A 24,772-nucleotide genomic window follows, 5' to 3' on the forward strand; every position below is an offset into this window, starting at 1 on the left:
TCCTACCCAGACCTGTGGAAGTCGTCATTATGGTGTTTTTTAAATGCATGTGGCATGTGTACCTAGGTGGCATTTATGAACGGCAGGGGTTGAGTAGTCACAGGGATCAGAGAAGAGGACAGAAGCCACAAAGAACAAAGAGTAGATCAAGCCCTCCTCAGGCCTAGACTCTATCACTGTGGCAGTTGGAAAGTGGGTTTTACCTCAGCTAACGACACTGAGTGGTGGTCCTGAGGCCTGAGGAGGCAGCACTGAGCAGGCCCACCATGGGACAGTAGACTTCACATCTGAGCCCCATGAACTCGCAACGCTGAACCGAATCACTTTCACACACCACTGGGAGTCTGGACACCACCAGAGCCCAAGGGTGCAGTGACCATACATTCTGGTCTGCCTAGGACAGTCCTGGATGATGCCTGTTGTCCCATTGTGGGCCTGCTTTAGCATTTGTCCCAGATTTGCCTGCCGCTGTTTAATGGATGCCAGGTGACTTGTGTTAAAAGAAGACAGGACAGGTTGGAAGGCCTCCTCTTGTCCTCCTGGCTTCAGCCACAACTGTGTTGGTGGGGAGCGAACTTCATGGTGGGAGCCCTTGTGTGTGGTGTGTAGTGAGCGAGCTCTCATCTATACTTGAGGCTCGATGGGGAGACACCAAGCTGACCTCCTCCCAACCTTTCCTGGCTCAGTGGAACCCTCTTGGGTACAGTGTCCTGGACCTCCCTGAGACCAGAAGTATAGGCAGACACAAGCAACCAAGGACAGCCACACCTTGGGTGGTGCTGGGAGAAAGATCCAAAGCTGCTCCTGTTAGGGGCTTAGTCCTCAGCCCCTTGTGCCACACACAGCAAGGTACGGGAAGTCACCAGACCACCAGGCTCCAGGGCTGTGGGAAGGGTGGGAGAGATGAGCCAGGTGCATCTGCAAAGTTCTCGCTCCATGGTGTACATCTACGGCTCTCCACTTTCTTTGTCATTTACTATTGGGCTTTCATTTCTCAATAGACCTCTTTCGTGACAATGAGGCTGATAAAAGAAGAAAGAGCCCGAGTAGTGAAAACTGGATTATCTTGACTTTCCCTTTTCAAGAAAGTTAATGATGACATTATTATGTGCACAAAACAGTTATCTGCATTTATCATGCACCAAGAAAGCCACACAAGGTCACTGACATGAACAAGAAGGTGCCAGTCTGCTGCAGAAGCCCCAGATCTGTGCACAGGTTAGCAGGACTCAGAAGATCGTAGGGAATCTGAGTTAACACACACAGGGCAAATAAGCAAGTGGCAGTTCTGAAGTGATTTTGCTCTTTCTCTGTTATTTCTAACTTTTCTTGTACGTGATTTGAAAATACAGTGCGCTACTAGCTGCTTGGCCTCACTAAGGGAGAACTTCATCCTGTTAACCAGTTTTCCATGCCTGTGATCAGGTGTCGATAGAAAAATCAGTCAGATCCAGTAAGGGTGCACATTTTCTTCCCATCCAGGCAAAGTGGAGCTCTTGGAAATTCCTTCTGCCGCAGGCAGACACCTTTCAATATTGGTAATAATATCAGAAATTCACTTAAAAAGTTCAACATTGCTGGGTGCCAGTGGCTCACACCTCTAATCTTAGCTATTTGGGAGGCTGATATCAGGAGGATCAAGGTTTGAGGCCAGCCTCAACAAACAGTTTGAAAGACTCCATCTCCAAAATAACCAGAGCAAAATGTACTAGAGGAGTGGATCAAGTGGTAAAGCACCTGCTTTGCAAGTGTGAAGCCCTGAGTTCAAACTCTAGTCCCACAAAAACAAATTCAACATTACTTAAAGATAAAAGTAGTTGTTTTTGAGGTGATAATGTAAATATGAACATTCGTAGATCTTAGCATCTTGAAGAGAGTAACATTCTCAATAGATTAAAAAAGAAAAAACACCCAAACAAACTTAGGGAGCAGGAATTTACTTGGAATCACTTTCTGGGCACGCGGAAGCCATAAATACACTCGGAGCATAAAGTAGCAATGAGGTTGGAGGAGGGACAGAGCAGCAATGGGCAACCTAAAATGTCAGAGTGGGACACCTCCCTGAAGATGCTGTGCGTCAGACAGTTGACATTCATGAGTTTACTTCCCAAATATTAGTTGACCAATTTATTCAAGACCCTGTTAGACACTGGGAACTCTACAGTAAACAAGCCAGACAAGGTACCCCAATTTTGAGGTTAAATTCTAACACCGGACATCAACCACTGATTAAATAAAGAAGATACTGACAGAGATGCGTGAGTTTATGTACCACAACCAGGTACCTAACTCAAGTAATGCTGGGTGTCAGGAACTTCACTGCCAAGGCTTTCGAGGGCCTATTGTATGCCAGACACTGGGATCCATCTCATCAGTAGACAGAAAAAAAAGGCACCATCAGTGCCCCACAAAGCCTATAGTCTGGAGGTTTTATAGGGGCTCTCAGCCACAGTGCCTTCCTCCCTGGCCAAAGGGAGGAACCATCCCCAAGCAGACCAATCAAAAGAGTCCATTTCCATGGGCCACAATGATTGGAGCAGGCATGAGCACATGACCCAAATTGGACCGATCAAAATAATCCATCCTCACCCCACCTGCCACACCTCCAGCCACGATAATTGATGAGGGGATTTTTCTACTTAAAGCTGACAGGACTCACTTCCTCTGTATGTGAGGCTGTGAGGATTTTAGGAAGACAGAGCAGCCTGTGGCTGAGATTTTTCCAGCCTGAGAGAAGGAAGACAATAAGCCAAGAGAAGCAGGGAGAGAAAGGAGAGATTGAGAGATTGCTTCCTTAATCCAACCACCCTGCGGGCAGCTCCGCCCTGTCTTGCAGTGGTTTGGTTGTGTGAGCCAACATGCACACACCCATTATTTGACTGAGGTCAGTGAGATGGGAAGGGCAGAGAAGCCTTCAACCATGACAGATAAGGAAACTGAGGCTCACACAGGTGGAAAGATTGCTCAAGGTCATTTGACTAATACAGGGCGAAGCCTCGACAGGAGCAGCCAAACCTCCTACCTACGTAGGTGAGAGGTCTTGTCCCCCACTCCCACCTCACTGCCTCACACAGTGTGGCCCTATACCCAAGACCACCATGATGTCCACCTGAGTTATGGGCCCTGGGAATAAGCCACCCTTCAACAGTGGTCCACAGAGTCAGGTAGAAAGCAATTTGGAGACCAGGAGCCAGACCTTGCCTCTGGAACTTGCCCACACAAAGTCAAATGGGTGATTGGGAACAAAATAGAACACGATTTGCCATCATTGATCTCTCCTCAGAAAATGTCACCCCAATAGCAGTGTCCCCATCTTTTCACTCAATTGGGCATCTGCCATTCAAAGGCATGAGTCCAAGTTACTGACCACTGACATCTAACCATTACAGTTCCTCACAGTGTCACTTGTGAAATGTCCTCCAAAGAACCCAAAGGGCTTCCTGACATTTTCTGTAAAGTTCTGTGAAGCACTTATTTTACCTATCCAAAAGGCACATGTAGTTAATGTGCTGAGGTGATCCCTGTGTCCTTTCTAAGGCCCCTTTCTCTTCAGCCATTCTGAGAACATGGCTCCTAACCACAGCAACAAAGCACTGGGACCAGAGTGAGAACTGGACCAGACGTTTTCTAAACTTGACCCAGGCCTCTGATACAGTGTGTTTGTGGTATTCAGGCCCCAATAGTCCAAAAGTGCCTCTTAGGAGGCTGTCCTTCCTGTGGGTGTCAGATTTCCAGCAGAATCTGGAAATGTTGCTTCCGTTGACCCTCAAACAAAGAGGAAGTGGCACAGCTGAAACTGCCAGGAGCCTCTCATGTAAACTGGCCTCAGGGCTTCCTGAGGACTCCCAGTGTCTCAATGTTGTTGTAAGTAGGTTTAGGCCAGACCGGTCCCCAAAGGCTTTGGAAAAATTTTTGCAAAAGTGCAGAGCTATCGGTAAAAGTTGGACAAAACCACTGGAGACTCTGCAAAAAGCACTAACAGTCCGGCAACAACTGTATTGAGAACAGTACCAGTGGGCATGGTGGGTGTCTGTGTGGGGAGCTTGCTGGTGGTGGTGTCTTACAGCCCAGGCGGAACATGTCTCAGACACAGCCAACCACCTATAGCCTGTTATGACCAGGCAGCTTTATGAAGCAGACACCTCCTCGGGGCAGACTACAAGTCCCTCAGAGGTCCATCATCCCAGACGCCTCTTGTGAACCAGCTCCTGCTCTCTCTGGCTCTCCTCCAATTCGAGCCAAGGATCCAGAAAACCACTCCACTAAGTTCCAACCCACATCACATGGTCAACCGGAACTCATCTCAAGTCTGGCACTGTCTATTGCTTCCTGTCCTGGCCTTTTCTGATGTCACAGCATGGGCCCCACCCAGAGCCAGCATGGCATCCACAAGTGCAGTCCTGGAGGTGCAGGGGCCTTCCATCCCAGGACAACCCAGCTAATGGAAAATGGGAGACATCAACCATGTCTCCCTTTCATATCTCTGGTAAACAGGGCTCCTTGGGTGTTCAGAAGGTCCCAGGGCCAAGCACCATTCACCCACAATGGTGGACAATGTGGAGAGATGCTTCAAATTGGCTTTTCCTTCTTCTCTTTCTCTCTGTAGTCTTCATTCCTGCTCTCTGGGATCCCTTTCCAAGGAAACTCCATGTTGTAAGTGGTTTTGTCTTGGTTCTGCTTTCACATGGCTCCATCCTGATCCTCTCATAGATGGGTACCAGTTCTGTCTGCTTCTATTACCTCCTGTGCAAAGCAAGCCATTTCCAAACTCAGTAGTTTCAAGCAGAGTCACGTGAATGAACAGCTGTCTCTGTTCTATGTGGCATCCACTGGACTGAAGGACTCACCTCCAAGATGGCAGCCTCCATAGCAAAGATGGTGGCCTCCATAGCTGGCAAATTGGGACTGGGTGTAAACTGAGCCTGTTGACAGCAGCCATGGGCCTCTCCCTGTGGCTGCTGGGGTTCCCCACAATGTGGAGCTGAGTTCCAGCAGGAGGAAGCAGATGCTGTCATCCTCCTACTGGGGTCAGAGCTGACAGAGCACCACTTCCACTGTCTTCTGTTCCTGAAGCAGTGTCAGGCAGTGACAACACATTTCCACTCAACTTTAATCTGCAACATGGACGTGAACATTGGAGAAGGAAAGAGCCAAATAAACAGTTAATACAGCAAACAAATCAACTGAATGCCTCAGCTGCTCTCAACAGTAACCTGTCCTTCCCTTCATTCACCAGAAATTTTGGAATATGATATTAATTTGAGGCTAGAAGGCATTTTGACCTCAGAGTCATGAAATGCTCTGAATGAAAGGGGTCCTCCAGGTACAGCAATTCACTTTAGCCACCTCGTGGTCTAACTGAGGAAACAGAAAGGGGAAAGAAGGGACTTGCTTAAAATCACTGTCATGGATGCTGGCAAGGCCTGTGCTAGCCCATGGCTGGCCACCTCCGCCCTGGGGCGCTGGCTGAAGGCGCATGGGAACGGCTGTCTGCCCAAAGGGAATCTACCTTCCCAGTCCCTTTGGAATCTTTACCCCCAGAAAGGCTATTTGGATATGGTTGGGAGCAGTTATTAAAAACCCTTTAAAAACTGGACACAGGAGGGATCCTATGAGGGGCCGAGGGTGCCAGACAGGGAAGTTGCTCAGATCAAACTCCGATGGCCCCCTGTACAGCATGACCTGCTCTGTGTTTGTGCCAATGGTGGCCTACGTGAGTTGCCAGTTACGGACAGTGCGTTGCTTCCATATTTTGTGCACATTTGCGGAACCTCTAGTATGAGAGGTATGGAGAAGAGTGTGAAAATAATGCCATAAAAGTAATCTTCGGCTTATACTGAGTGCCTTCGAAACCGGGTCCCCAATTTCATCACCCACATTTTATGGGGAAGTAAACCAAGTCCACAGGAGTTGGGTAATTCAGTTCTGATTCCCTAACATGTCACCTGCCCAGACCAAACCTGGCCCGCCCACTCCTTTCCCTGAACCCCCACTGGTAGAGTCATCCAGACCCAAGGCCTCACACTCAGTCCTTGAGGAGATAATCCCAGACCCATAGAGGTGTGCTTGTCACAGAAGAGGCAGGTCCCGGGCATGGGAAGAACTCAGGACCACAAGAACAGAGGAGGGGAGCCTCTGAGACAGGACGCTGGGGAAAGCTGGGTAGGAGAGGGTGCCTGAGGTGCAAAGATGCTGCTGGAACAATTGTGGATGGTGGCTGAGTGCAGTGGTCCATTAAGATCAGTTGTTGGAAGGGATGAAGGCATGGCTTAAGTGGTAGAGCACCTGCCTAGCAAGCTCAAGGCCCTGAGATCAAATCCAGCACCTAAAAAAAAAAAAGACTGGTTGTTGGAATCTATCAGGGGCAGGATTTCTGAAGGAGTACTGGGCTTGGGGGCTCCTGTACTCCAAGTTCACAAAGGGAATCTGGGTGACCTGTCTTGAAGCCACGTGTGCATAGTAAGGCCAGCATGTTTTCCAAGGTGCTGTGTGGCCTCCAGCACATCTGTCTTGGTGCACAGACACAGGAGAATCACAGTCCAGCTGCAGAGGGGACACTCACAGGATGATGCTCCCAAAACTTCTTTGCAGTTTATAGAAAAGTGAGGCATCTCTAGGCCCAAGCACCTCAGGGCCTTGCCCCTCCCTCCCAGGAAGACAGGTTTCCGCCCTAAGCAAGACAGCACACGTCAGAGGCTAAGCCTGGCAGTCCTGGGCCCCGGGCTGATTCCCAGCACTCTGGGGCAGCCGGGCCAGGCTGCTGACTCACTCCATATCCCTCAGACGAGTCACTTCCCTCTAGGGCACCCAGCATGGAATTGAAAGTGGGCATCCCTGCGTCCCTGGATGCCCGGATCTGGGCCTGGATTCCCAGACGGGCCTTTCCGAGCAGGGCTGAGTGGCGCCTGACAGCAGGGGAGGGGGCAGAGGGTTATGGGAGTAGCCAGGCATGTGTCCTTTCAAAACTGATATCCAATGAAATGATAGAATTTACATCCAGAAAATGAAAACAATGGCTGCTTCATCTGACCACCCATCTCCCTGGCAAGAAAGCTCAGAAGCTCTTGGTGATAGGAAGTGCCCCATCCTGGGTAGGGTGCCACTCTGGTTGAAAACTGAAGAAGAAGGCAGGACCAGCAGGGATCCTCTAGCACAGGAGAAACGGCCTCCTACGTGCAGGGCATCTGGGGCTCCTTCAGCAAAGCCAGGGCATCACGGGGTCTGGTGACATGAGGTCTTGTAGAAGGGCCACTGCAGGATGCCCAGCTGCCATGAGGACCACACACTGATAAGAGAGACATTAGGCATATGTTTACTGTTTTAAAAGAAACTTCCCAAACCAATGTAATCCCAGTATTCTAAAAGAAGTTTCAAATGTTTGTGTGGGCACATACATAGATCAAGGGGGGAACATCTGGGAGGAACTTAGTGAAATATTTACAGAAGGTGATCTTTCACAGTGAGATCATAGGAATCCCTCATTTCTCCACTTCCAAATTTCCTACAAATACTTATCTAACATAGTTAATAAAGTAACCAATACAAGATTTTGTAATTGGGCTGGAAAAGGAAATGCACCGAAAGGCTGGATGTACTTTGAGCATCTTATTACTGCAGAACCTGTAGCCACCCCTGACTGGGTAAATCCTAGCGTAAGTATTAGTGTCAGTTCCCAGGATCTGCTCCAAGGGGAACAGTGGGGGAGCAGGATTTTGCAACCTGTGTGTGTGTGTGTGTCCACATGTGGCACAAACTTCCTTCCTCGCGGTGTTCTGGTGAGGACAGTATTACAAAGCATTTTTGTTCCTGAATGACGGCCTAGGGTAGGGTGTGGACACAGCCCGGGAAGTGGCTGGGATCCAGTGTAGAATTAAATTTTTCCAGAATCATCAAGATATCATCAATGATATCAGGAAATTATTTCTCACTGCTGACCGTCTCCTAAGCAATTCCCGTTGCTTCTATTTTATGACCATAGTGTGAACCTCTGGCATACAGCAGAATGACTTACAGATGGAAAAACGGAGCCACAGGCAGGCAAAGGCCCTGATCTGGGATGGAGCCCTGAGAGCTTTCAATCATCTATATAAATATAAATAGATACCTGCTCTGGGCCTGCCATGGAGCAGCCCCATGGAATCAAAGATCAATAAGATACCTCTCCCAGATAAATACATTCCCAGACTAGTAGGAGGAGAGAGACTCAAAATCAGAGATTGCATCAATATGCCACCAATGCCGTGTGAGAAAGATGTGGGAATATTCAGAAAATGGGGCCACATCAGCATGGGGCATGGATTTCCAGAAGGGGGGAACGTGTTGAAGAGGTTTTCTGATGGAGGGAACATTTGAAGTGAATCTTTACACGTAATAGGACTCTACCAAGTGAAGATGTGCAGAAGAGTATGTCAGCTGGGGGGGCGGGGAGGTGATGCAAAGGCACTGGGGTATGAGGAAAGAATTCTTATTTGGAAATTTACTGTGGGCACTGATTCAGATGAGAAGTTGGCCAGGTAGTTTGGGAATGAATAATAAAGGGCCCTCTGAAAAGTTTGAGCTTTGGTTTGTTGACAGTATTGGGTAAGCAAGTGTTTTTAAGCAAACCATTGCCTCTTTCAGATCTTATGGAAGCATCTTTCTGCCTGGGTGGGAGGGGGAGATCAGTGAGTGACCAGAGGAGGGTCTAGAAGGGACAGGTGAAGGAGGACAGAATCCAGGAATGAAGGGAATTTGGAGGTCCTGCTCCCATAGGACCTCCCACACAGGGTACCCCTGTGATAGGTCATGTGAGGATCTACAGGCTGAGCTCAGACGATGGAGGCCTCTTGTCCCATCCTGTCCAGCCTGACACTCAGAGAGGTGGAGAGGTGGCAGATCAGGCGGTGTGGGCAAGGCCAGGCAGCGCTCTGGGGAGGCGGGGCTGGGCTGGTGACGCATGGGAATGGGGCCAAGCCAGGTGTCTGGGGGCCTCATAGTGACGGAAGGCTGGGCAGCAGCCAGGCCGTGAAGAAGCAGGGCTGCTGAGTGGGAGGTGCTCTGGGCCTGGATGCAGCAGCTGTAGCTCCAGCCTAGCTGTGTGCAGCTGAGCCTCACCTGGCCTAGGCTCTGTGTAGGCCAGCCTAGACAAACACACACACACACACACACACACACCCCTCCCTAGAAACCACCGCAGGTTGAGGCCAGGGACAAAGAGAGCTAAACCCATGTTTCCTCGCTCCCTTTGTAGGACTCGAACGTGGGGCAATCTAGTCCCAGGAAACTATGACTTCTGCCTCCTTATTCACCATGGCCCAGAGAGAGTGTGTGACTGGCCGGAGGTCATGCACTAGGCGGGTGGCTGAGCTGGCCTGACTGAGCATTAGAGAAAAGGCACAGACCCCAATCTGCCTTCCACGCTGGAGACCCCAGGTTACTCAGTGGCCCTGTGCCATCAGCCCACATGTCAGCAGTCTTAGTGCCCGGGGACTTTCCACCTTCCTTCCTCTAGCAGCTTCAGGGCCAGGAGGCTGAGCCCCAATTGGGTCGAGGCCAAGAGCCAGCTGCTTCTCCCAGGCAGAGCCCAGCAGAGGCGAGTCAGGGTGAGGTCCCTCACCACCCAGGCCTGTGCCGTGAATGTTGTCCCCCTCTACCCAGTCCTGTGACTTTACGTGGTTTCAGCATCAGCTTCCCTGCCTGCAGAAGGGCACGATTACGCGCACATCCAGATGGCTGTGATGGGTATCGGAACCAGTGGATGTGACAATGCCCTGCACTTGTGACAGCACTATGAATGTGTATACAGGTGTCTGTTGATGCAGGTGAGAATGTGTCCCCGTGGGCCCAAGTGCATCTGTCCTGGGCAGTAGACAGCCCCCATGCAGATCTGTTATCACAGATCGATTCCTCATGGGGGGCTAGGTCAGGGTGTAGGGGTGAGGGGAGACCCTCCCACAGTTTGGGGGAACTGCAGGACAGCCCACAGGAGGGCAGTCTGGCCAGAGGCTTCCCTGGGAGCCCGGCCACCACTGTCGTGGCAGAACTTGCCTATAAGCGGGCCTCTGAGGCGGCCCTGCCTTTCCAGAGATAGGTTCTGCTCATCGTGGGAAGACCTCTGAGTGGCATGCCCCTCCCGGTGCCACCCCCGCCCTTCTCTGCAGCCTGTGCCCAGCCACTGTGACCTGGAGCATGGCCTGCTCCCAGGGCAGGAAGCAGGCACTGGGCGGGAAAACCGGAGGACGATTTTCCCCTATGAGAAGGGATGGGTGTTGGGGTCAGGGTCAGCCCAAGACCATAGGGAAGGGAAATGTCTCTTCTCTCCGGCGACCTACCCCCTTCTCCAGTGGGGACTGAGACACCGGGCTGCCCTTAGGAATGGCCAACAACCCTGCTGCTCCGGAGTCCATTTCCCAAGTCCAAGGGAGGGAGGAACCCTTGGCTCCCCTGTGGTCCCCTTTCTGGTAACACAAGGAAGGCAGAGAGGGTCCGGAACACCCCAGCCACACCACTGCCGCACAGCCCACAGACTCCTCTCCCGGAATGGGGCAGTGGCTGTCACCCTGACACCGCTTGACTCTGGAGAGGTTGGAAGGTGGGGCCGGAGACAACCGGGAGCCCCCGCGGGCCTGGAGCCGAGCGCGGGGGTGGCGGGGGTGGCGGGGGTGGCGGGGGTGGGGGGGTGGCGGGGGCGGCGGGGGGTGGCGGGGGCGGCGGGGGGTGGCGGGGGCGGCGGGCGGGACCCCGGGCGTGCAGGGCCCGCGCTTCCTGCGCTCGGCGGCGGCGGCGGGGAGGGAGGCGCAGCCCGCAGCTAATCTGGAGAAGCGATTTTCCTCCTCCGCCGCCCCTCCCTGGGCAGGGCTCTCGGCGGTGGCGGTGGCGGCGGGCGCGAAGGTGGCCGGCCAGGACTCCGCAGGGAGGGGCTGGCTTATCAGGCAGGAAACACTGGGCTCCGGCCATTTCCTCCCGCTCCTGGTCACAGCAGCTCCCAGGGGCAGGAAAACCTCGGCAGCCGCTGCTCCTCGGTCCTCCTCCGACCCTCGCCCTCCGCACCAGCCGCCCGGGAGGCGCAGCTGCCCGTGCTGTCCCCGCCTGCACCCCTGGCCTGCCGGCCGTCTTTCCCCACCGCAGTCGGTCACAGGGCCACACCAGCGGGGTCCCGCAGACAGGATGGCAGAAACACAACCGAGGGGAACTGGCTGCCAGGGACGTCGGGGGTGGGGTCTTTGGTGCCAGCCCCTGGCTCTTGCTGCCACCAGGTCCCTGGGCCCCAGGTGCACACTGGGTCTCAGCTTCTCTGGAGCCTCATTCCCAGTACAAGCTGCTGGGCTTCAAGAGGCACTGGAAAAAACTTCTCCAGAAGACTCTAACCATGGCCCTGTCCTCCCTCTGTACCCAGGCCCCTTCTTCCCACCACCCCACCTGAGCCACTTACTTACTGCTGCTGTCAGCTGTGACCCCTGAGGTGCTCAGTCCTGCAAAGAGTCCTGTCCTCACCCCGAAGCTTTGAGGACATGCCCTTCCCCCCAAGCTCCCCCCCCCTTCAACTGCTGCTCTCAGGAAAATCTTATTACCTCTCTGGGCTTCTCCGTCTCTTTATTCATCAAATCTGGGTGGGGAGAGGGTGGGACGACAGGGTGATAATGATCCCTTCCATCTCAACCAGGGAGTGATTATATTTTTTCAAGTCCAGGGATCTGGGATGAGACTCTCTTGTCTTTGTTCCAAGCCCCATGATCCTTCCAGGACAAATGCAGACATAGTCAGACCTTCGTGTTCTACCGACTCAACTAATCAAGACTGAAAATACTCTGAGGGGAACCGTGCCATTGCTGCTGACATGTGTACTAGGAGTTGATGCGGGGGACGGTCGCCTCTGCATTGAGCATGTACAGGCTTTTGTTCTTGTCACTGTTTCCCTAAACAATACAGAGTAACAACTATTTACACAGCATTACATTGTATTGGGTATTATAAGCCATCTAGAGGCAATTTAAAGTTCTGGGGAGGATGTGTACCAGTTGTATGTAAATACCACATCCTTTTATAAAAGGCACTGGAGCATCTGGGATTTGGGTATCCACAGGGGTCTGGAACAATCCTCATGAACACTGAGGCACGCCTGTGTTCTTTCTGCATCAGGTCTCCCCCGAGTGGACTGGGAAGGGTGATGGATGTACAAGACACCTCTCTTCTGCTTTCCAGCACAATTTAAGATGATGCGTACGTACCCTGACCTTCATGGAATGCTGACATGTGGGTCTGGGTTCCCGTCTTTCAGAAAGAGGAATAAAGAAGAGGAAAGGTCTCTGACTCTCCAGCATCAGGAAACTGGGGCTCCAGGGCTCTCTCAGTTTCTCTGATAAGAACCAACCGGTGTGAAGAGACAGACACTGGTGGAAACAAGTGGACACCTTCAGTCCCCTTCCCTCTGCAAGACCTTGCATGCTTGAAGCTACAGCCTTACCTCATAAGCCTTGTCACCAACACCTCTAAAACACAATAACCAGCCTCCTGGAGGCCCCTGGAGGCTGCTAAGATAGTTCATGCTTTAGAAGCCAGCACCTTTCTAGGAAAAGTACTTGCTATGTTTTAAGGTCCCCCACTTGTCACAAATCTGTTCCATCCCATAGCTCCTTGGAGTAATGGGAGTTGAGTGACCCCCATGAAGGGCAGTGAGCAGGGCTGAGGAACCCATCATCTGAGCCAACAGTGTGAACCTCTGAGAAACAACTACACCAACACCTTTCTGTAATATTCCAGAAGTGCCCACAGAATGCACCCTCCCATCCCCAGATGACATAGGACCCTCCTCTCCCATTCCCTCCCATCCACATAACCGCACAGCATTCAGGGTTTGGCAGAAACATGGTCCCCCAAAGGAGAGAAGGTGACCACCAACCTTCATGGATGGGGACTACCTGGCTAAGATGAGGACACATGGCTCTACATCTCCTCAGGGGACACCAAGCCAACCTGGGCTTCAGCTGAGGCCCCCCCAGACACTGCTTTTTTTCTTTCTGGAGGACTCTCAAATGGAAGAAAAACCCATCTGCCAAGAATGTCTAAGAGGTCATCCTCCATAAAGAAAGAAGAAAGGGCCTAAAAGGGCCTCAATGGCTCTTTTACTCCCAACAAGGAATCTCCTGGAGACCTTCTAAAATCCCCTGAGCCACCCTGTAGGGGTCCTTTCCCCCAGTTGCCTCAACGCAATCAGTCCCAACTTGACAGCCACCAAATACGTGCTCCAGGGTCCTCAAGCAGTACCAAGTGCCAAGCCTGAAGGAAACTGAAATTGCCTGGAGAAATCTGAACTACACCACGGCTCTTCTGTACATGTCTAAAACTTTGCAATTTCTGAAATGCCTCCAAATTCACTAAGTGACTCCTCAGGCAGAGAACAGGTGCACAGATTTCCATAAGCCCCAACCCAAATCCAGCCAGGGGAGGCCCAGACAGCCTCCTGTGAATGGAGCTCCTAATGGTGCAGAGGGAACCATGTGACCTAGAGTCACGGACTGATGGACAGGTCAGACCTTTCCAACTTGAACTGGAGCCAAGGCATAAGATCAGAGCCACTTTTGCACATCTCCAGAGGCAAGTGCTCAACAGGCCAGAAGCCAAGACAGAATGTGTGTCTACTCTGGGGTCTAGGGAAAGCAACACCCTGGAGTTGTCCATGGAAGCCGTGGTGAGTGCATAGTGAGTCCTTGCGCAGACAAAGACACCTGAAAAGCAAGGCCACCAGAGCCTCATCAGGTGTAAGTCAGGTACACAGTAATCAGGGATTTCCATTCCTCCCATTAAGAAAGAATTCGCTCATTCTGACAATTGAATTGAGACCTTTTGTGCCTCAACTATCAATTGAGACCCTCTGGGAAAGCGAAGAGTGATGGGAAACCATAAATACACTCCCGTGCATCCACTCACTAGGGCCCCACTGGGAATTCATCTAAGGACACAAACCAGTACATGTTCACTGCGCGCTGTTATTTATAATTGCAAGAAGAGGGAACAATTTAGTTATCAAATAGCACGAGGGTGGCCAGTAAAGTAACCTATGTCACCACGTACTGCGCAGGTGTGGGAACAGTAAGTGCGAAGGCAACGTCGATCTGCAAGTCTCTCGGAGGACGTGGAACGGATCGAGCCGTTTGCGGTGGGACGGGCGTGTACACGTCCAGCGTAGCCCATGCAACTGCGTCAGCGCACAGATCGGGCAGGGAGCGCCAAGTACCAAGAGCGCTGCGCGGAAAATGTTAAGTCAAGTGGGTAAGTTCTCTTTCTCTAAATAGTTTTCATAGTGGCTTTTTAAGTAGCGAGAAAATAGCCTTTAAAAAAAATAAAAGTTTAATAATGTAGGAAATTATTTCTTGAATATTAGTGGATAAAAATGTCTATCATAAAATATACACATATGTAAATGTGTAGACCACAAAAAAGCAGGTGGAAATATGTAAAAATTGCCTATAATGTTTCCAGTTTCCAAGTCGTGAACAATAGCTCACTTATTTTTACGTTTTGCTTTTTTGGGGGGCGTGGCACTGCGGCTTGCACTCAGGCCCTCATGATTGCTAGGCAGGAGCTGGTACCTCTTGAGCCACTCTGCCAGCCCCACTTATTTTTTTCTTTAAGATCCATTTCCTTCTAAAGTTTCTACAAAGACTATGTCTCTATTAAAAATTAAAATATAAATATCTATATACATACACATACACATAGAAGGCTGGATGGACAGGTGTGTACAGATCAGTGGATGGATGGATAGATGAAAACAGAAAGAAAGAAAGAAAGAAAGAAAGAAAGAAAGAAAGAAAGAAAGAAAGAAAGAAAGAAAGAAAGAAAGAAAGAAAGAAAGAGAAAGAAAGAAAGAAAGAAAGAAAGAAAAGAAAGAAAGAGAAAGAAAGAAGGAAGGAAGGAAAGAAAGAAAGAGAAAGTTGAGTGAAGAAGGAAGGGAAGGAAGGGATGAAAAGACAGAAGGTAATAATTTAGATGAGATGAATGGATGGACAGATGAAAGGTAGATATCCCTAGCTTCCTCCTTCTTCCTTCCCTCCTTCCTTCTTTCCTCATTCTCTTCTTCCTTCCCTCCTGCTCTCCTTTCTTCCTTCCTTCCCTTTTCTCTTCTCCTCCCTCCGTTCTTCCTTTTTTCTCCCTTCCTTCTTCCCTCTCTTTCTTCCTTCTTTCCTTCCTTTATCTCTTCACCAGGAAGAAATCAGGAGCACAAACTTCTCCAAAGGAAAGGCATGCAAGAGAAGCATTAGAGGCCACCTGCCTCAGCTCTTTCTGCTACTCAAGACAGATGGGAGAGGACTCTCTCCCCATGTCCTTGGGCCCATCTCCCTACCTGCTTCCCCTGCCCATACTCCAGCAGGAGCAGGTAAGCCCCCTCGATCTCATCAGACCCTGTCGCAGAGCCTGAGAGGGACACACACAAAGACCTTAGGGGCTGGACTCCCAGAGAGATGGGAGATAAGTTAGAAGGGGTCCAGAAGGGCTGGGGTCTTTCACTACCAGCAAGCTGAAGCAAACTCCTCTATGCATATGTTCATTTGTCTTGCAGCTGGTCTGAGCTCGCCTTGCTGGGGAGGATACAGGTGCTAGATGTCCACTGCTAGACAGTCACCACCGAAGTCCTGTGGGAGCTCAGGGAGAAGAGCGACTGGCTCTTCTGCCTGGCAGTGCTGGGGACATGTGACCACCACTAGGCAGGTGATGGTTGTGAGACCAGCATTGGTGACATGCTGATACATGGGAGTATTTTCAGAGGCCAGCAGGCTTCCTTGCAGTAAGTTACCCAGGGTGGGGAGGCAGTTTTAGAAGCTTCTGGCAAGAAAAGAGCCAGGAATTGGACACTTCCTGGGGGCTGAATAGGTGTTATGGGCTTGAACAGTTGGGAAGGAGCACTTTTTCATGAAGTCTATGAAAACAAGCAGCCACCTGAGCACATGACCACCCTGCACAGGTGAGGGCTGGAGCAGGAGCTTCCCTAGCTTCAGGGTGAGTCTCCCTCAGGGCAGGTGCTGAGCAGACACAGGGGTCTTAAGGCAAGGAGTGGCATGGGGACATCTGCATTTTGGAAGAATTATAACGTATCACCCTGTGTTTCTACCAGAGCATTTCCTGGGCTTGGAAGGCGGTGGATACCCAAAATAGGTAGCTGGGACCCTCAGAGACCTGGGCTTCCAGGTTTTTGTACTGAGAGCTGAGCGCTTGCTTGTCTGCTTCCAGCCCTCCACCAGGCAGGGACAAGGCCACCCCAATTGTGTCCTGGAACGAAACCTGCTCATGCGGCAATGTCAAGGGACACATCCGGGGCAGACATTGCCGGTCCAGTAGTGGGGAAGCCAATGACCCTGCAGTCCTGCCGGAGTCAGCCAGCCCCAGAAGTGGCCCTGAGCAGCAGGCTTTGATTTCCCACCAGCCTGACCCTACAACTTCTTAGTTCTCTCTCCTCCCTGGGCTGAACCCAGCATAGATTGACGAGCATGTGACTCCATCCCACAGTAAAGCACTGAGAAAAAGGCCCCAAGCTTCTAGCCGTGAGACAGTTGGGCTAAGACGCTGCCAAAAAACGTGTCTAACAGGTGCTGAAACCCAGATTCCCCCGTAAGCACAGTGAGCCCCGCGCCAGTTCCCATCCTGGGCCTCGGTGTCCCTGGCTGCGCAATGGGGTGGGTGGATGATGGGCCCCACCTGAGGCTGTGGATGAGAAACAGCCCATAAAACTTTCTGTAAAGCTCCCTGCATCTATAAAGGGCCATTAAAGTCATGACTAGAGCTTAGGCATAAAATTGAGCGATGAACAGAGGCCCACTGGGGCCCTCCCAAGACCAACTCCTTGGCCAGGGGGCCTGGAAAGGCACAAGGAACCCTTGATTTGAACAAGTCACAACTGCTTCCCATGGAGGGAGGCCAGGCAGAGGTGACCTGCTCAGAGACTGAGTAATTCTTGGCTTTTCCAGTCCTTTTTGGCTGGGAGATAATTCTGAGCCTCCCAGGTGGTGCAGCTCCTGAGTACCATGCTATGATCCCTGCCTCTCCACCAGGAGCCACGGCGTCCTGCAAGGGAGGTGCGTTGCCATACCAATCCACAAGCACTTAGAAAAGAGGGAAGGTGGGGTATTTTTTACCTTCATGCAGCCTGTAATCGCCCATGCCGCTTTACAAGTGCAAACTCATCTTGAGAAAACTGCTCTCCATGTAGGCTAAGGAATTTGTTTCTTCTTTTGGTGTTAATGATAATGACACTTTCCAATGTGTGAAGCTGGAATCTCTTTGACATAACTCATGAAATAAAATAAGCCATCCTTCTAAGATAACAACTTTTCAAAATAAAAAAGCTGATGCAGAAGGCATTTTGAGCTGTATTACAAATAGCAGTGGGTGGAGTAGCTATGCCCAGCTTGAAGACTTTTTCATTTTGCCAAACGCTGCTTGAAATGATAGAATGACCATGGTACAAAAACATTTATTTTAAATTAAACATTTTTGACAAGTCAATATCCACAACTGTTCCAAGCATGTGTAGTTTTCTTATGAAAAAAAATGCGACAGTTTAGCTTAATGTCTGTGACACTATTTTACGAGATTATTAAGACACATTCTGGCCTGAGCACCAGTCAATCAACCATTTACTATTTATTACCAAATGGCATATGTACTAATAACATAAAGATTAATCATATCTTATAAGTGGTTTTATAGTGAGACTTCTTAGAAGGAAAAAAAGCATCTGTCAACAATACAAAATACAAGGTGAAAATAACAGAGAATATATAAAAGACATTTCAAACAGGCAATCATATGCAGATTTCAAAAGACAAGTGTCCTTAGCTCACTGGTAGCTACGTTCCTTCACAGGAGGCTTGGGGGAGGGTGGAAATGTCTGGGGTGGGGCCAGGGCTCAGAAATGGCAGGGAAGTGGTTCTGATGTCTCTGCTGAGGATGGTGCTTGAAGAGGCAGCTGGCTTGTGTGGAAAACAAATTCCCCTCCCAGCCAGAGGCATTAAGTCAGGGTTTCAAGTCAGGGCCTCTATAAATTTGGGACCAATTCAGGGCAGAGGGAGAACAAGGAAGAAGAGATAAATGGCAGCAACGGGAGAGAAGGAGCCCTTGCGAGCTGGGAAGGATGATCTCTCTGCATCTATGGGGGGAACATGTGCTGCAGTTCTGCTCAGGAAATCACCCATCCAGATTGGAGGTCAGTGGCATCGCTCTGTGGCAGTCTTTTTAGGTCGCAGGCTCTTTGGGTCATTCAGAGCAGGGAGGTGGGAACAGTTGCCGTGCTGAAGAAGGGCATCCGAATTAAGCCACACAGACGTGCTCACATAGGGTCGCCTCTCCTAGACAGTAGATTCTCTTGAAGTGTGCGTAATAAAAAAGAATTCATCTAAAGAGAACATTTAATTTTTTTGAAAACAAAACAGTGTGAATTCAATCTCACTGTCAGCGACGGAGTCAACCCCACTGGTTAATTTCCCAATTCGGGATAGCTGTTTTTCTTCTCAAAGTAGAAGAGTCTTTTTGGATTTCTAGAATAATTGTGGGAGGGAGTTCAGAAAAGCAGAAAACCTGTGTCCTGGGGCTGTGCACGTGAAATTCTCACCAGGTGGTACATCACTGAGCTCATCGATAAGACATTCCCTGCTTTCCTTTGTCAGGCTTGGCAGGACCCTAACTTGAAGAACCATGGAGCGGAGCAGAAGGGGCTCAGCTGCTGAGTCTATCCTTGCTTTACACAAGGGTAGATGGCTGAACCAAGACTGATTCCCAGGCCCTGGATCCTGGAGCACCCAAAGTTCACCTGTGGCTACATCAGAAAAGGGTCCAAGAGCTGCTGGGTTGCCCACAGTTGGCTGCAGTGTCGGGGACAAGGAAGAGAGGGCAAGGAAAGTCCTATTGGAAATAGCATTTCAGCAACTGAGGGCCACACTCCTGGGTGGAGCCAGTGAAACTCATCTGAAGGAACAGAAGGGGTGCTGGACCGGAAGAGCCTATCCTGGGGCCACAGTTCTGAGTCTCCCTCCACTGAGGAGGCAGGAGGACAGTGATGGCGCTATGTAGTCTCTGCTCTGCTCAGTGCGTGGGAGGAAGAGGATAGCAGCCCTGGACCAGCTTCAAGCTTCCGGCTCTACGACACACTGTAGCTGTTGTAGTACGTAGCTGTAGCGTCAGCCAGGACGGAGATAAGGCTGGTCTCTGTGGGGCCCGGTGGGGTCCCCTGGGAGAGGGCGGTATGCCCACTGAGGGACCCAGCCCCCATGGCAGAGTCTGGGTGGCCAGGAGTGTTCAAATACTGGTCAAACTCATTACGATCCATGTCCCCCAGGAGTTCCACCTGGCTCAGCTGGTCCAGGGCATCAAAGCCAGGGTGCTCAGGTGGTGGGGAGAGCTGGCCTAGGTGAGCGTGGAGGTTGGAGTGGAGAGGATGGTAAGTGGCAGGGGAGTAATATGCAGGAGACGGAGGACAGCCGGGAACAGTGGGCATCATAGAGACCCCTGGGGACTGGCTGAGGGCCAGGGGGCCCAGGGAGTGGCTGCAATGGAGGGGACTGGAGGCAAACTCTTGAGAGTAAGGGGGTCCCGGCAGGTGGGGCAGGCGGCGAGGGTGGGCACGCTCCTCCTGGCAGGAGGAGGAGAAGAAGGTCTGCTCAGGCTCCAGCACGTCCAGGGGCGACATCTCCGGGGGCGTGGGCAGCCCGTAAGGATACGTGTCCACACTGCCGGGGGCGCTGCCCCCTCCAGCTGGGCCCTCCTGGTAGCAGCCCCGGAGGCCTGGCAGGTTGGCCCCCGGGGAGTACTCACCCCTGTCCTCCTTCTCCCTCAGCGGCCCCCGGCTGCCGCTGCTCTTCTCGGGCAGGGCGTTCTGGTCTCTGGAGAGGGAGCTCAGGAGAAAGGCAGGGTCCACGCGCTTGCAGAGGCGTTTGGCCTGCTTCTTCCTGCGTGGCCGGTACTTGTAATTGGGGTAGTCCTGCATGTGCTGAAGGCGCAGCCGCTCCGCCTCGTCCACGTAGGGCCTCTTCTGCGACAATGTCAATGCCTTCCACGACTTTCCTGCTCACACAAGCCAAAGAGGGCCACGGTCAGCACCCGCAATGCTGGTGCAACCGACTAGAAGTTGCACATCCCAGCATTGGGCACTCACACACCTGTTACCTTGTCCCTACCCCGCCCACAGTTCTCCCTCTCACAGCCACAAAGGACACAGCCACCTCCCATCCATGCTCCAGCCCAGATGCCACACACACCGTGAGGCTGAGCCACCCCCTCCCACTTGCATCCCACAAAGCCTCATCATGCAAAGTGCCCTGGAAATCATCACCTCTCATGCGGACCACCAGGTGACCACCCCCCAAATGACGGATTCACACTGGGCGGCCCACCTGACCCAATGTCAGCAGCAGGAAAGGATATCTCACTGCCACCACATCGATCGGGCTTTTTTTATCCTTCATGAGCCAATTCTATTCATTTGTGCGTTTTCATGAAAATTTCCTGCTTCTTAGGAAGTGACACTGTAATGTTTACTTAAGGCATACATCTCACAGCCCTGTGAGGGAACCCAGGTTCGAGCAATAGTTTCACAAATGCAGGTAAATTATAGGATTTACAAATGACTCTTTCTTACCTCTAATGGTCAAATAGTGCTCTGCTGTTTGAAGACCTTAACATGGCCAGATTTCTACCATCTGCCCACAATACATACCTGCACACGCACCTTCACACACATGCACATACGTGCACACACAAGCTACCACTTCCTGCTATCTCTCAGGACCCTTTGGCTGTGGTAGGACACCTGCCTTAACTCCCTGGGCCCCCATTTTCCCCACTGTAAAATAGTCTGTGCTGCTACCCAACTCAGGCATTGTGGTGTATGCCTGTAATCCCAGCACTCAGGAGGTTGAGGCAGGAGGATCCTGAGTTCCAGACCAGCTTGGGCTACATAGCAAGACTCTGCTCAAAATAACAAAAAGAAGTAAAGAAGGAAAGGAAAAGAAAGGAAAGGAAAGGAAGGGAAAGATCTCCTAGGGAGAAGGGACAAGAAAGAGTAAAGGGGGGTGTGTGACTATAATCAAAGTACACTATATACATGTATAAAAATGCCATAATGGAGCCCAATTAATATATGCTAGTAAAAATTTTAAAAAGAAGCACCTCGTATTTGTAATCCACTGATGCTAAAATAGTGCTTAATCTTGATTTTCTTATTGATGTTCCTTGCTTGTCTGTTGCTTTGCAAATCGCCTTAGTATCTCTCCTCCATCTTCAGTGTGCACTGCACATCTGGACCTCTTGAATTGTTACCTCATAGGGTAGGTTCAGGAGTCTGCTAATTTAACATGATCTCCCAAGAGTCTAATGTATCCTGAAATTTGAGACCCACTAGCCAAGACGACAAGGGCTCTCTGGCCAAGCCCTGTAAAGAAGGGGCATGTCTTCCACTGCGTACGTTCTGTACCAGGCCAAGGGCAGAGCCATGTGCATGTTAGTCCCCAGTGGTGGGCTCCATCAGCCAAGATATCAAAGTAGGCTGAGAGCCCAAGGAGGGCAACTATTAAAGGTGTTCTGTCACTTGTGTAGAAGTTATAACTACCCTGTGGACTTGTTAATTACTGTAATTAGCTGTCACTTAAAAGGGTGACTTGAAGAATTTCATGGACCCCAGATTCAGGCTGGACAGCAGTTCTCAGCTTGCGGTTGAGGTCAGGAGGCTCTTGCAAGAGGCCCATGCTCCAGATACAACCCACACTGTTTGTAGTCCCAGTATAAAACATAGCTCTAGTTTCTAAATGTACGTGGCTGATGTTGTGTTATTGATCAAATATGGATTTATTTTAAATGATACCAAATGTCTAAGTGTCTTGATACACTTTCTCATTCATAATATACTGAAAATACGAGTGCCTCCAGGTGACAGTTTCAATGTTAAAGTTTGGAAAGCTTGTAGTGGAAAAAGCTGGGACTGTCACATCCAGTCCTTCTCTCCCATAGGTCAGAAAGGGAAGGGCTAAGGAAGACCACAGGAGTGGAAGCAGCTCATCCTGCCACCCCTGTTAACAGGTCTACAAAGCCCCTATTTTAACAAGCAACAGGTTTTTTTCCCCCTAAGTGCCAGGGTCTGCAGAAGGAATCCATATCTTTCCTTCAAAATAAACTGTACTCTGTTTACAGTCCCAGGGGTTTGACCCCATCAGCTCACAAGAGGTCTTTGTCTAAGTCCCTGTACCTTTCCTTGCCCTCATCAGGCAGTCTACAGGCAGTCTCCCCAACCTTTGCCTCCCAGTCACCTTTGCCTGCAACCAAAATGTGGGCACACCCAGGGGCTTCCCGTCACCGCCCCCCCCAAGCTGTGCCTCACAATAGAGATCATGAGAAAAAAAAATTTAGGATTCACCAAAAAATGTTTTCATTTCTTTTAAAATCTGAAGAAAAATATGAACTTTTAAGTCAAAGAAAAAATTTTATTATTGTATACATTAGTATAGTTCTAATCGTGCTAACACAGTACAAAATATACCATTTTACTGCTTTCTACGTGAGGCCCGCAAGTGTATCCTGGGCACAACTCGCCAATAGGTAGGGCAGTGGACAAAAAGTGCTTGGAGCGCCATATTCCACCAGCTGCTTTTTCTGTGGGCCTGCACCCTTTAAGAGGATTGAGACCCTCTCTCCAGGCCCATGGCTTTAGCCAGCAGAAAGTCAGTCCTCCCTCCAAGGTTCCGCCATGGGAAGGAGCCCCGCGCTCCGACGGAAAAAGGAAGGCTTCCCTTGCCGGCCGGGTGGGGTCTGGTGACCACGCAGCACGTCTCTTGTCGCAGGGCCCGGCGCCCGCTGCGTGCACAATGCGCTTTGGAAGGTTTTCATTGGTTAAAATGAATAAGAAACACATCGAAGGCAAAGAGGCTGGCGGTAAGGCGGGGTTGGAAAGAGTTCGGCTCCAGACATGAGAGAGAAAAATCCCTACAGGAACTCGTTTTTTTCGGACGTGACCTAACAGCCTCACGCTGGCCTGGTTGGTCCCTGTCCCGTCCCGTCCCCAGTCTCTGCGGCGGTAGCACCCCAGCCCACAAGAAGCGCTGGGCTCCAGGACAGACCCGCGCTGATCGTCCTAAGACTCTCCATCAAGTTATTTAATTCCTGCGCAAGAGAAAGAGATTCACGAAGCGAGTCTATTTTCTGTTGAAGAAGTTAAGGCAGGAATTCGTCCCTGCAAGATCTCTCTTCTCATACATTCGTTAGCATTTCATGTGTGACGATCTCCCTCTAATTGTCCCAAACGTAGACTGTAGGGAATGATCACTTTCCCCCCTTCAGTCTTCCCAGAAAACTCCTGGCTGGATGTTTCCGGCCGGTTTACTGCCAAGCGTGCGGGCCTCCCGGGTCCCGGCTGCTGCCAGGTCGCGCCCGCTGCCTGGGTCCGGATCCCCGCTGCCTTCCCCGAGGAGGGGGCCTTCCGGGAACCCCCGGCTGGCCGTGCAGCTTCACTTTGGACCTCTCTAGCCAAGGTGTCCCTGCCCTGTCCCGGGCACCGCACGCGCCCACGCCCGCTTGGATGGCCAACTTTGCCTACACAGAAGGCACCCGCGCCCCCACGCGCGGCCGGTGGTGCCCGCGATCGGCGCGCTCTCACCCGCCCTGCCTGGCGCCCAGCCACCAGCCCTCGGCCCGCCGCTGCCCGCGCGCCCGGCCAGGCGACCTCGGGGCGCTGCCAAGCCGGCCGCCCGCACACTCACCCAGCATCTTGCTGAGTTCGGCGTTGTGCAGGTCCGGGTTCTGCACCGCCAGCCGTTTCCTCTCGTCCTTGGCCCACACCATGAAGGCGTTCATGGGCCGCCGGATACGGCTCTCCGAACCCTTGTCCCCCGGGGGCCGGGGTGCAGCCGGCGGCGACAGCCCATCCGACAGCTCGGCTTCCAGGGCGGGACACTCGAGTCCTTCGGGCCACGGGTAGGCTCCCAGCAGCGAGGCCATGGCCGCACGGGGGTCGCCTGGCTTCACCTCGCGGGGCCGGCGCTGACCTGGCCCGTGCTCGGGTCGAGGCGTCCAACTTGGCCGGCAGCCGCGGCCCTGCCCCTTATTTATCAGCTTCGGGCGGCCGGGTCCTCCAATGACTCTCCAAGGCGGTGCGGCCCCTCCCTCGGACTCCAGCGGGGGCCACCTCCCAGCGTCCCGGGCAGCAGGTCCCGGCTCCGACCTGCCGAGAGGGGGAGGGAGGGGGCCGGGCCTCTCCCCGCGCCCGCCCCCAGCCCGCCCTCCGCCTCGCGGGTCTGCGCGGGGATCCGCGCCCGGCCGCCTCTGGTCCCGCCCCGCCCGCTCCCGGCCGCAGGTGCGGTGCGGCAGAGCCACTAGGCGGGCGCGGCCCGCAGTCACCGCAGCCGGGTGCGGGAGTCTGATCCAAACCCTTGCCCTGGTGGGCCGTGGTCTCCCCCGGCCAGACTCATGGACTCCTCTCGCAAAACTGAACCCAAAGAGCTTTCGCTGGGATGACTCAGGCGCGAGAGACATTGACCTTGAATCCCCACAGATCAGCCAGGGAGTCGTTCTTAGGAGAGCACACTTACTACAGCTCTTCAAAAACGACCAGGGCTTCAATTATCTCGCCCCAACCAACTTGGGCCGTCCCAGAGGTGCCCTGGACCGGGCCTGGGGTCTGCATGCGCCTTGGGCTTTGTGCAGCGCCCACACCAGTCCTCCAGAACACTGCCAGCGTCCCCGGTTTCTCGCGCTGGGCCGTCTTTCCGGTTCTCTGATTTCTCCCCTCGTCCCCCACCCCGCCTCATTTTGCCGCGAG

The 24,772-nt window shown here is 51.9% G+C and overlaps 1 protein-coding gene across 1 annotated transcript; it reads right to left on the minus strand.

Annotated features, from left to right (window-relative positions):
* Positions 1-17,430: 17,430 nt before the first annotated feature.
* On the minus strand, positions 17,431-24,056 carry Sox7 (SRY-box transcription factor 7). The gene is made up of 2 exons (XM_020185456.2): positions 23,715-24,056; positions 17,431-20,031 (listed from the first exon to the last, which is right to left on the minus strand). Exons 1-2 carry the CDS (start codon positions 23,950-23,952, stop codon positions 19,109-19,111), a joined length of 1,161 nt encoding a protein of 386 aa, XP_020041045.2. The 5' UTR covers positions 23,953-24,056; the 3' UTR covers positions 17,431-19,108.
* Positions 24,057-24,772: the final 716 nt, after the last annotated feature.

This window comes from Castor canadensis, chromosome 14 (assembly GCF_047511655.1).
Source record: "Castor canadensis chromosome 14, mCasCan1.hap1v2, whole genome shotgun sequence".
NCBI lineage: Eukaryota > Metazoa > Chordata > Mammalia > Rodentia > Castoridae > Castor > Castor canadensis.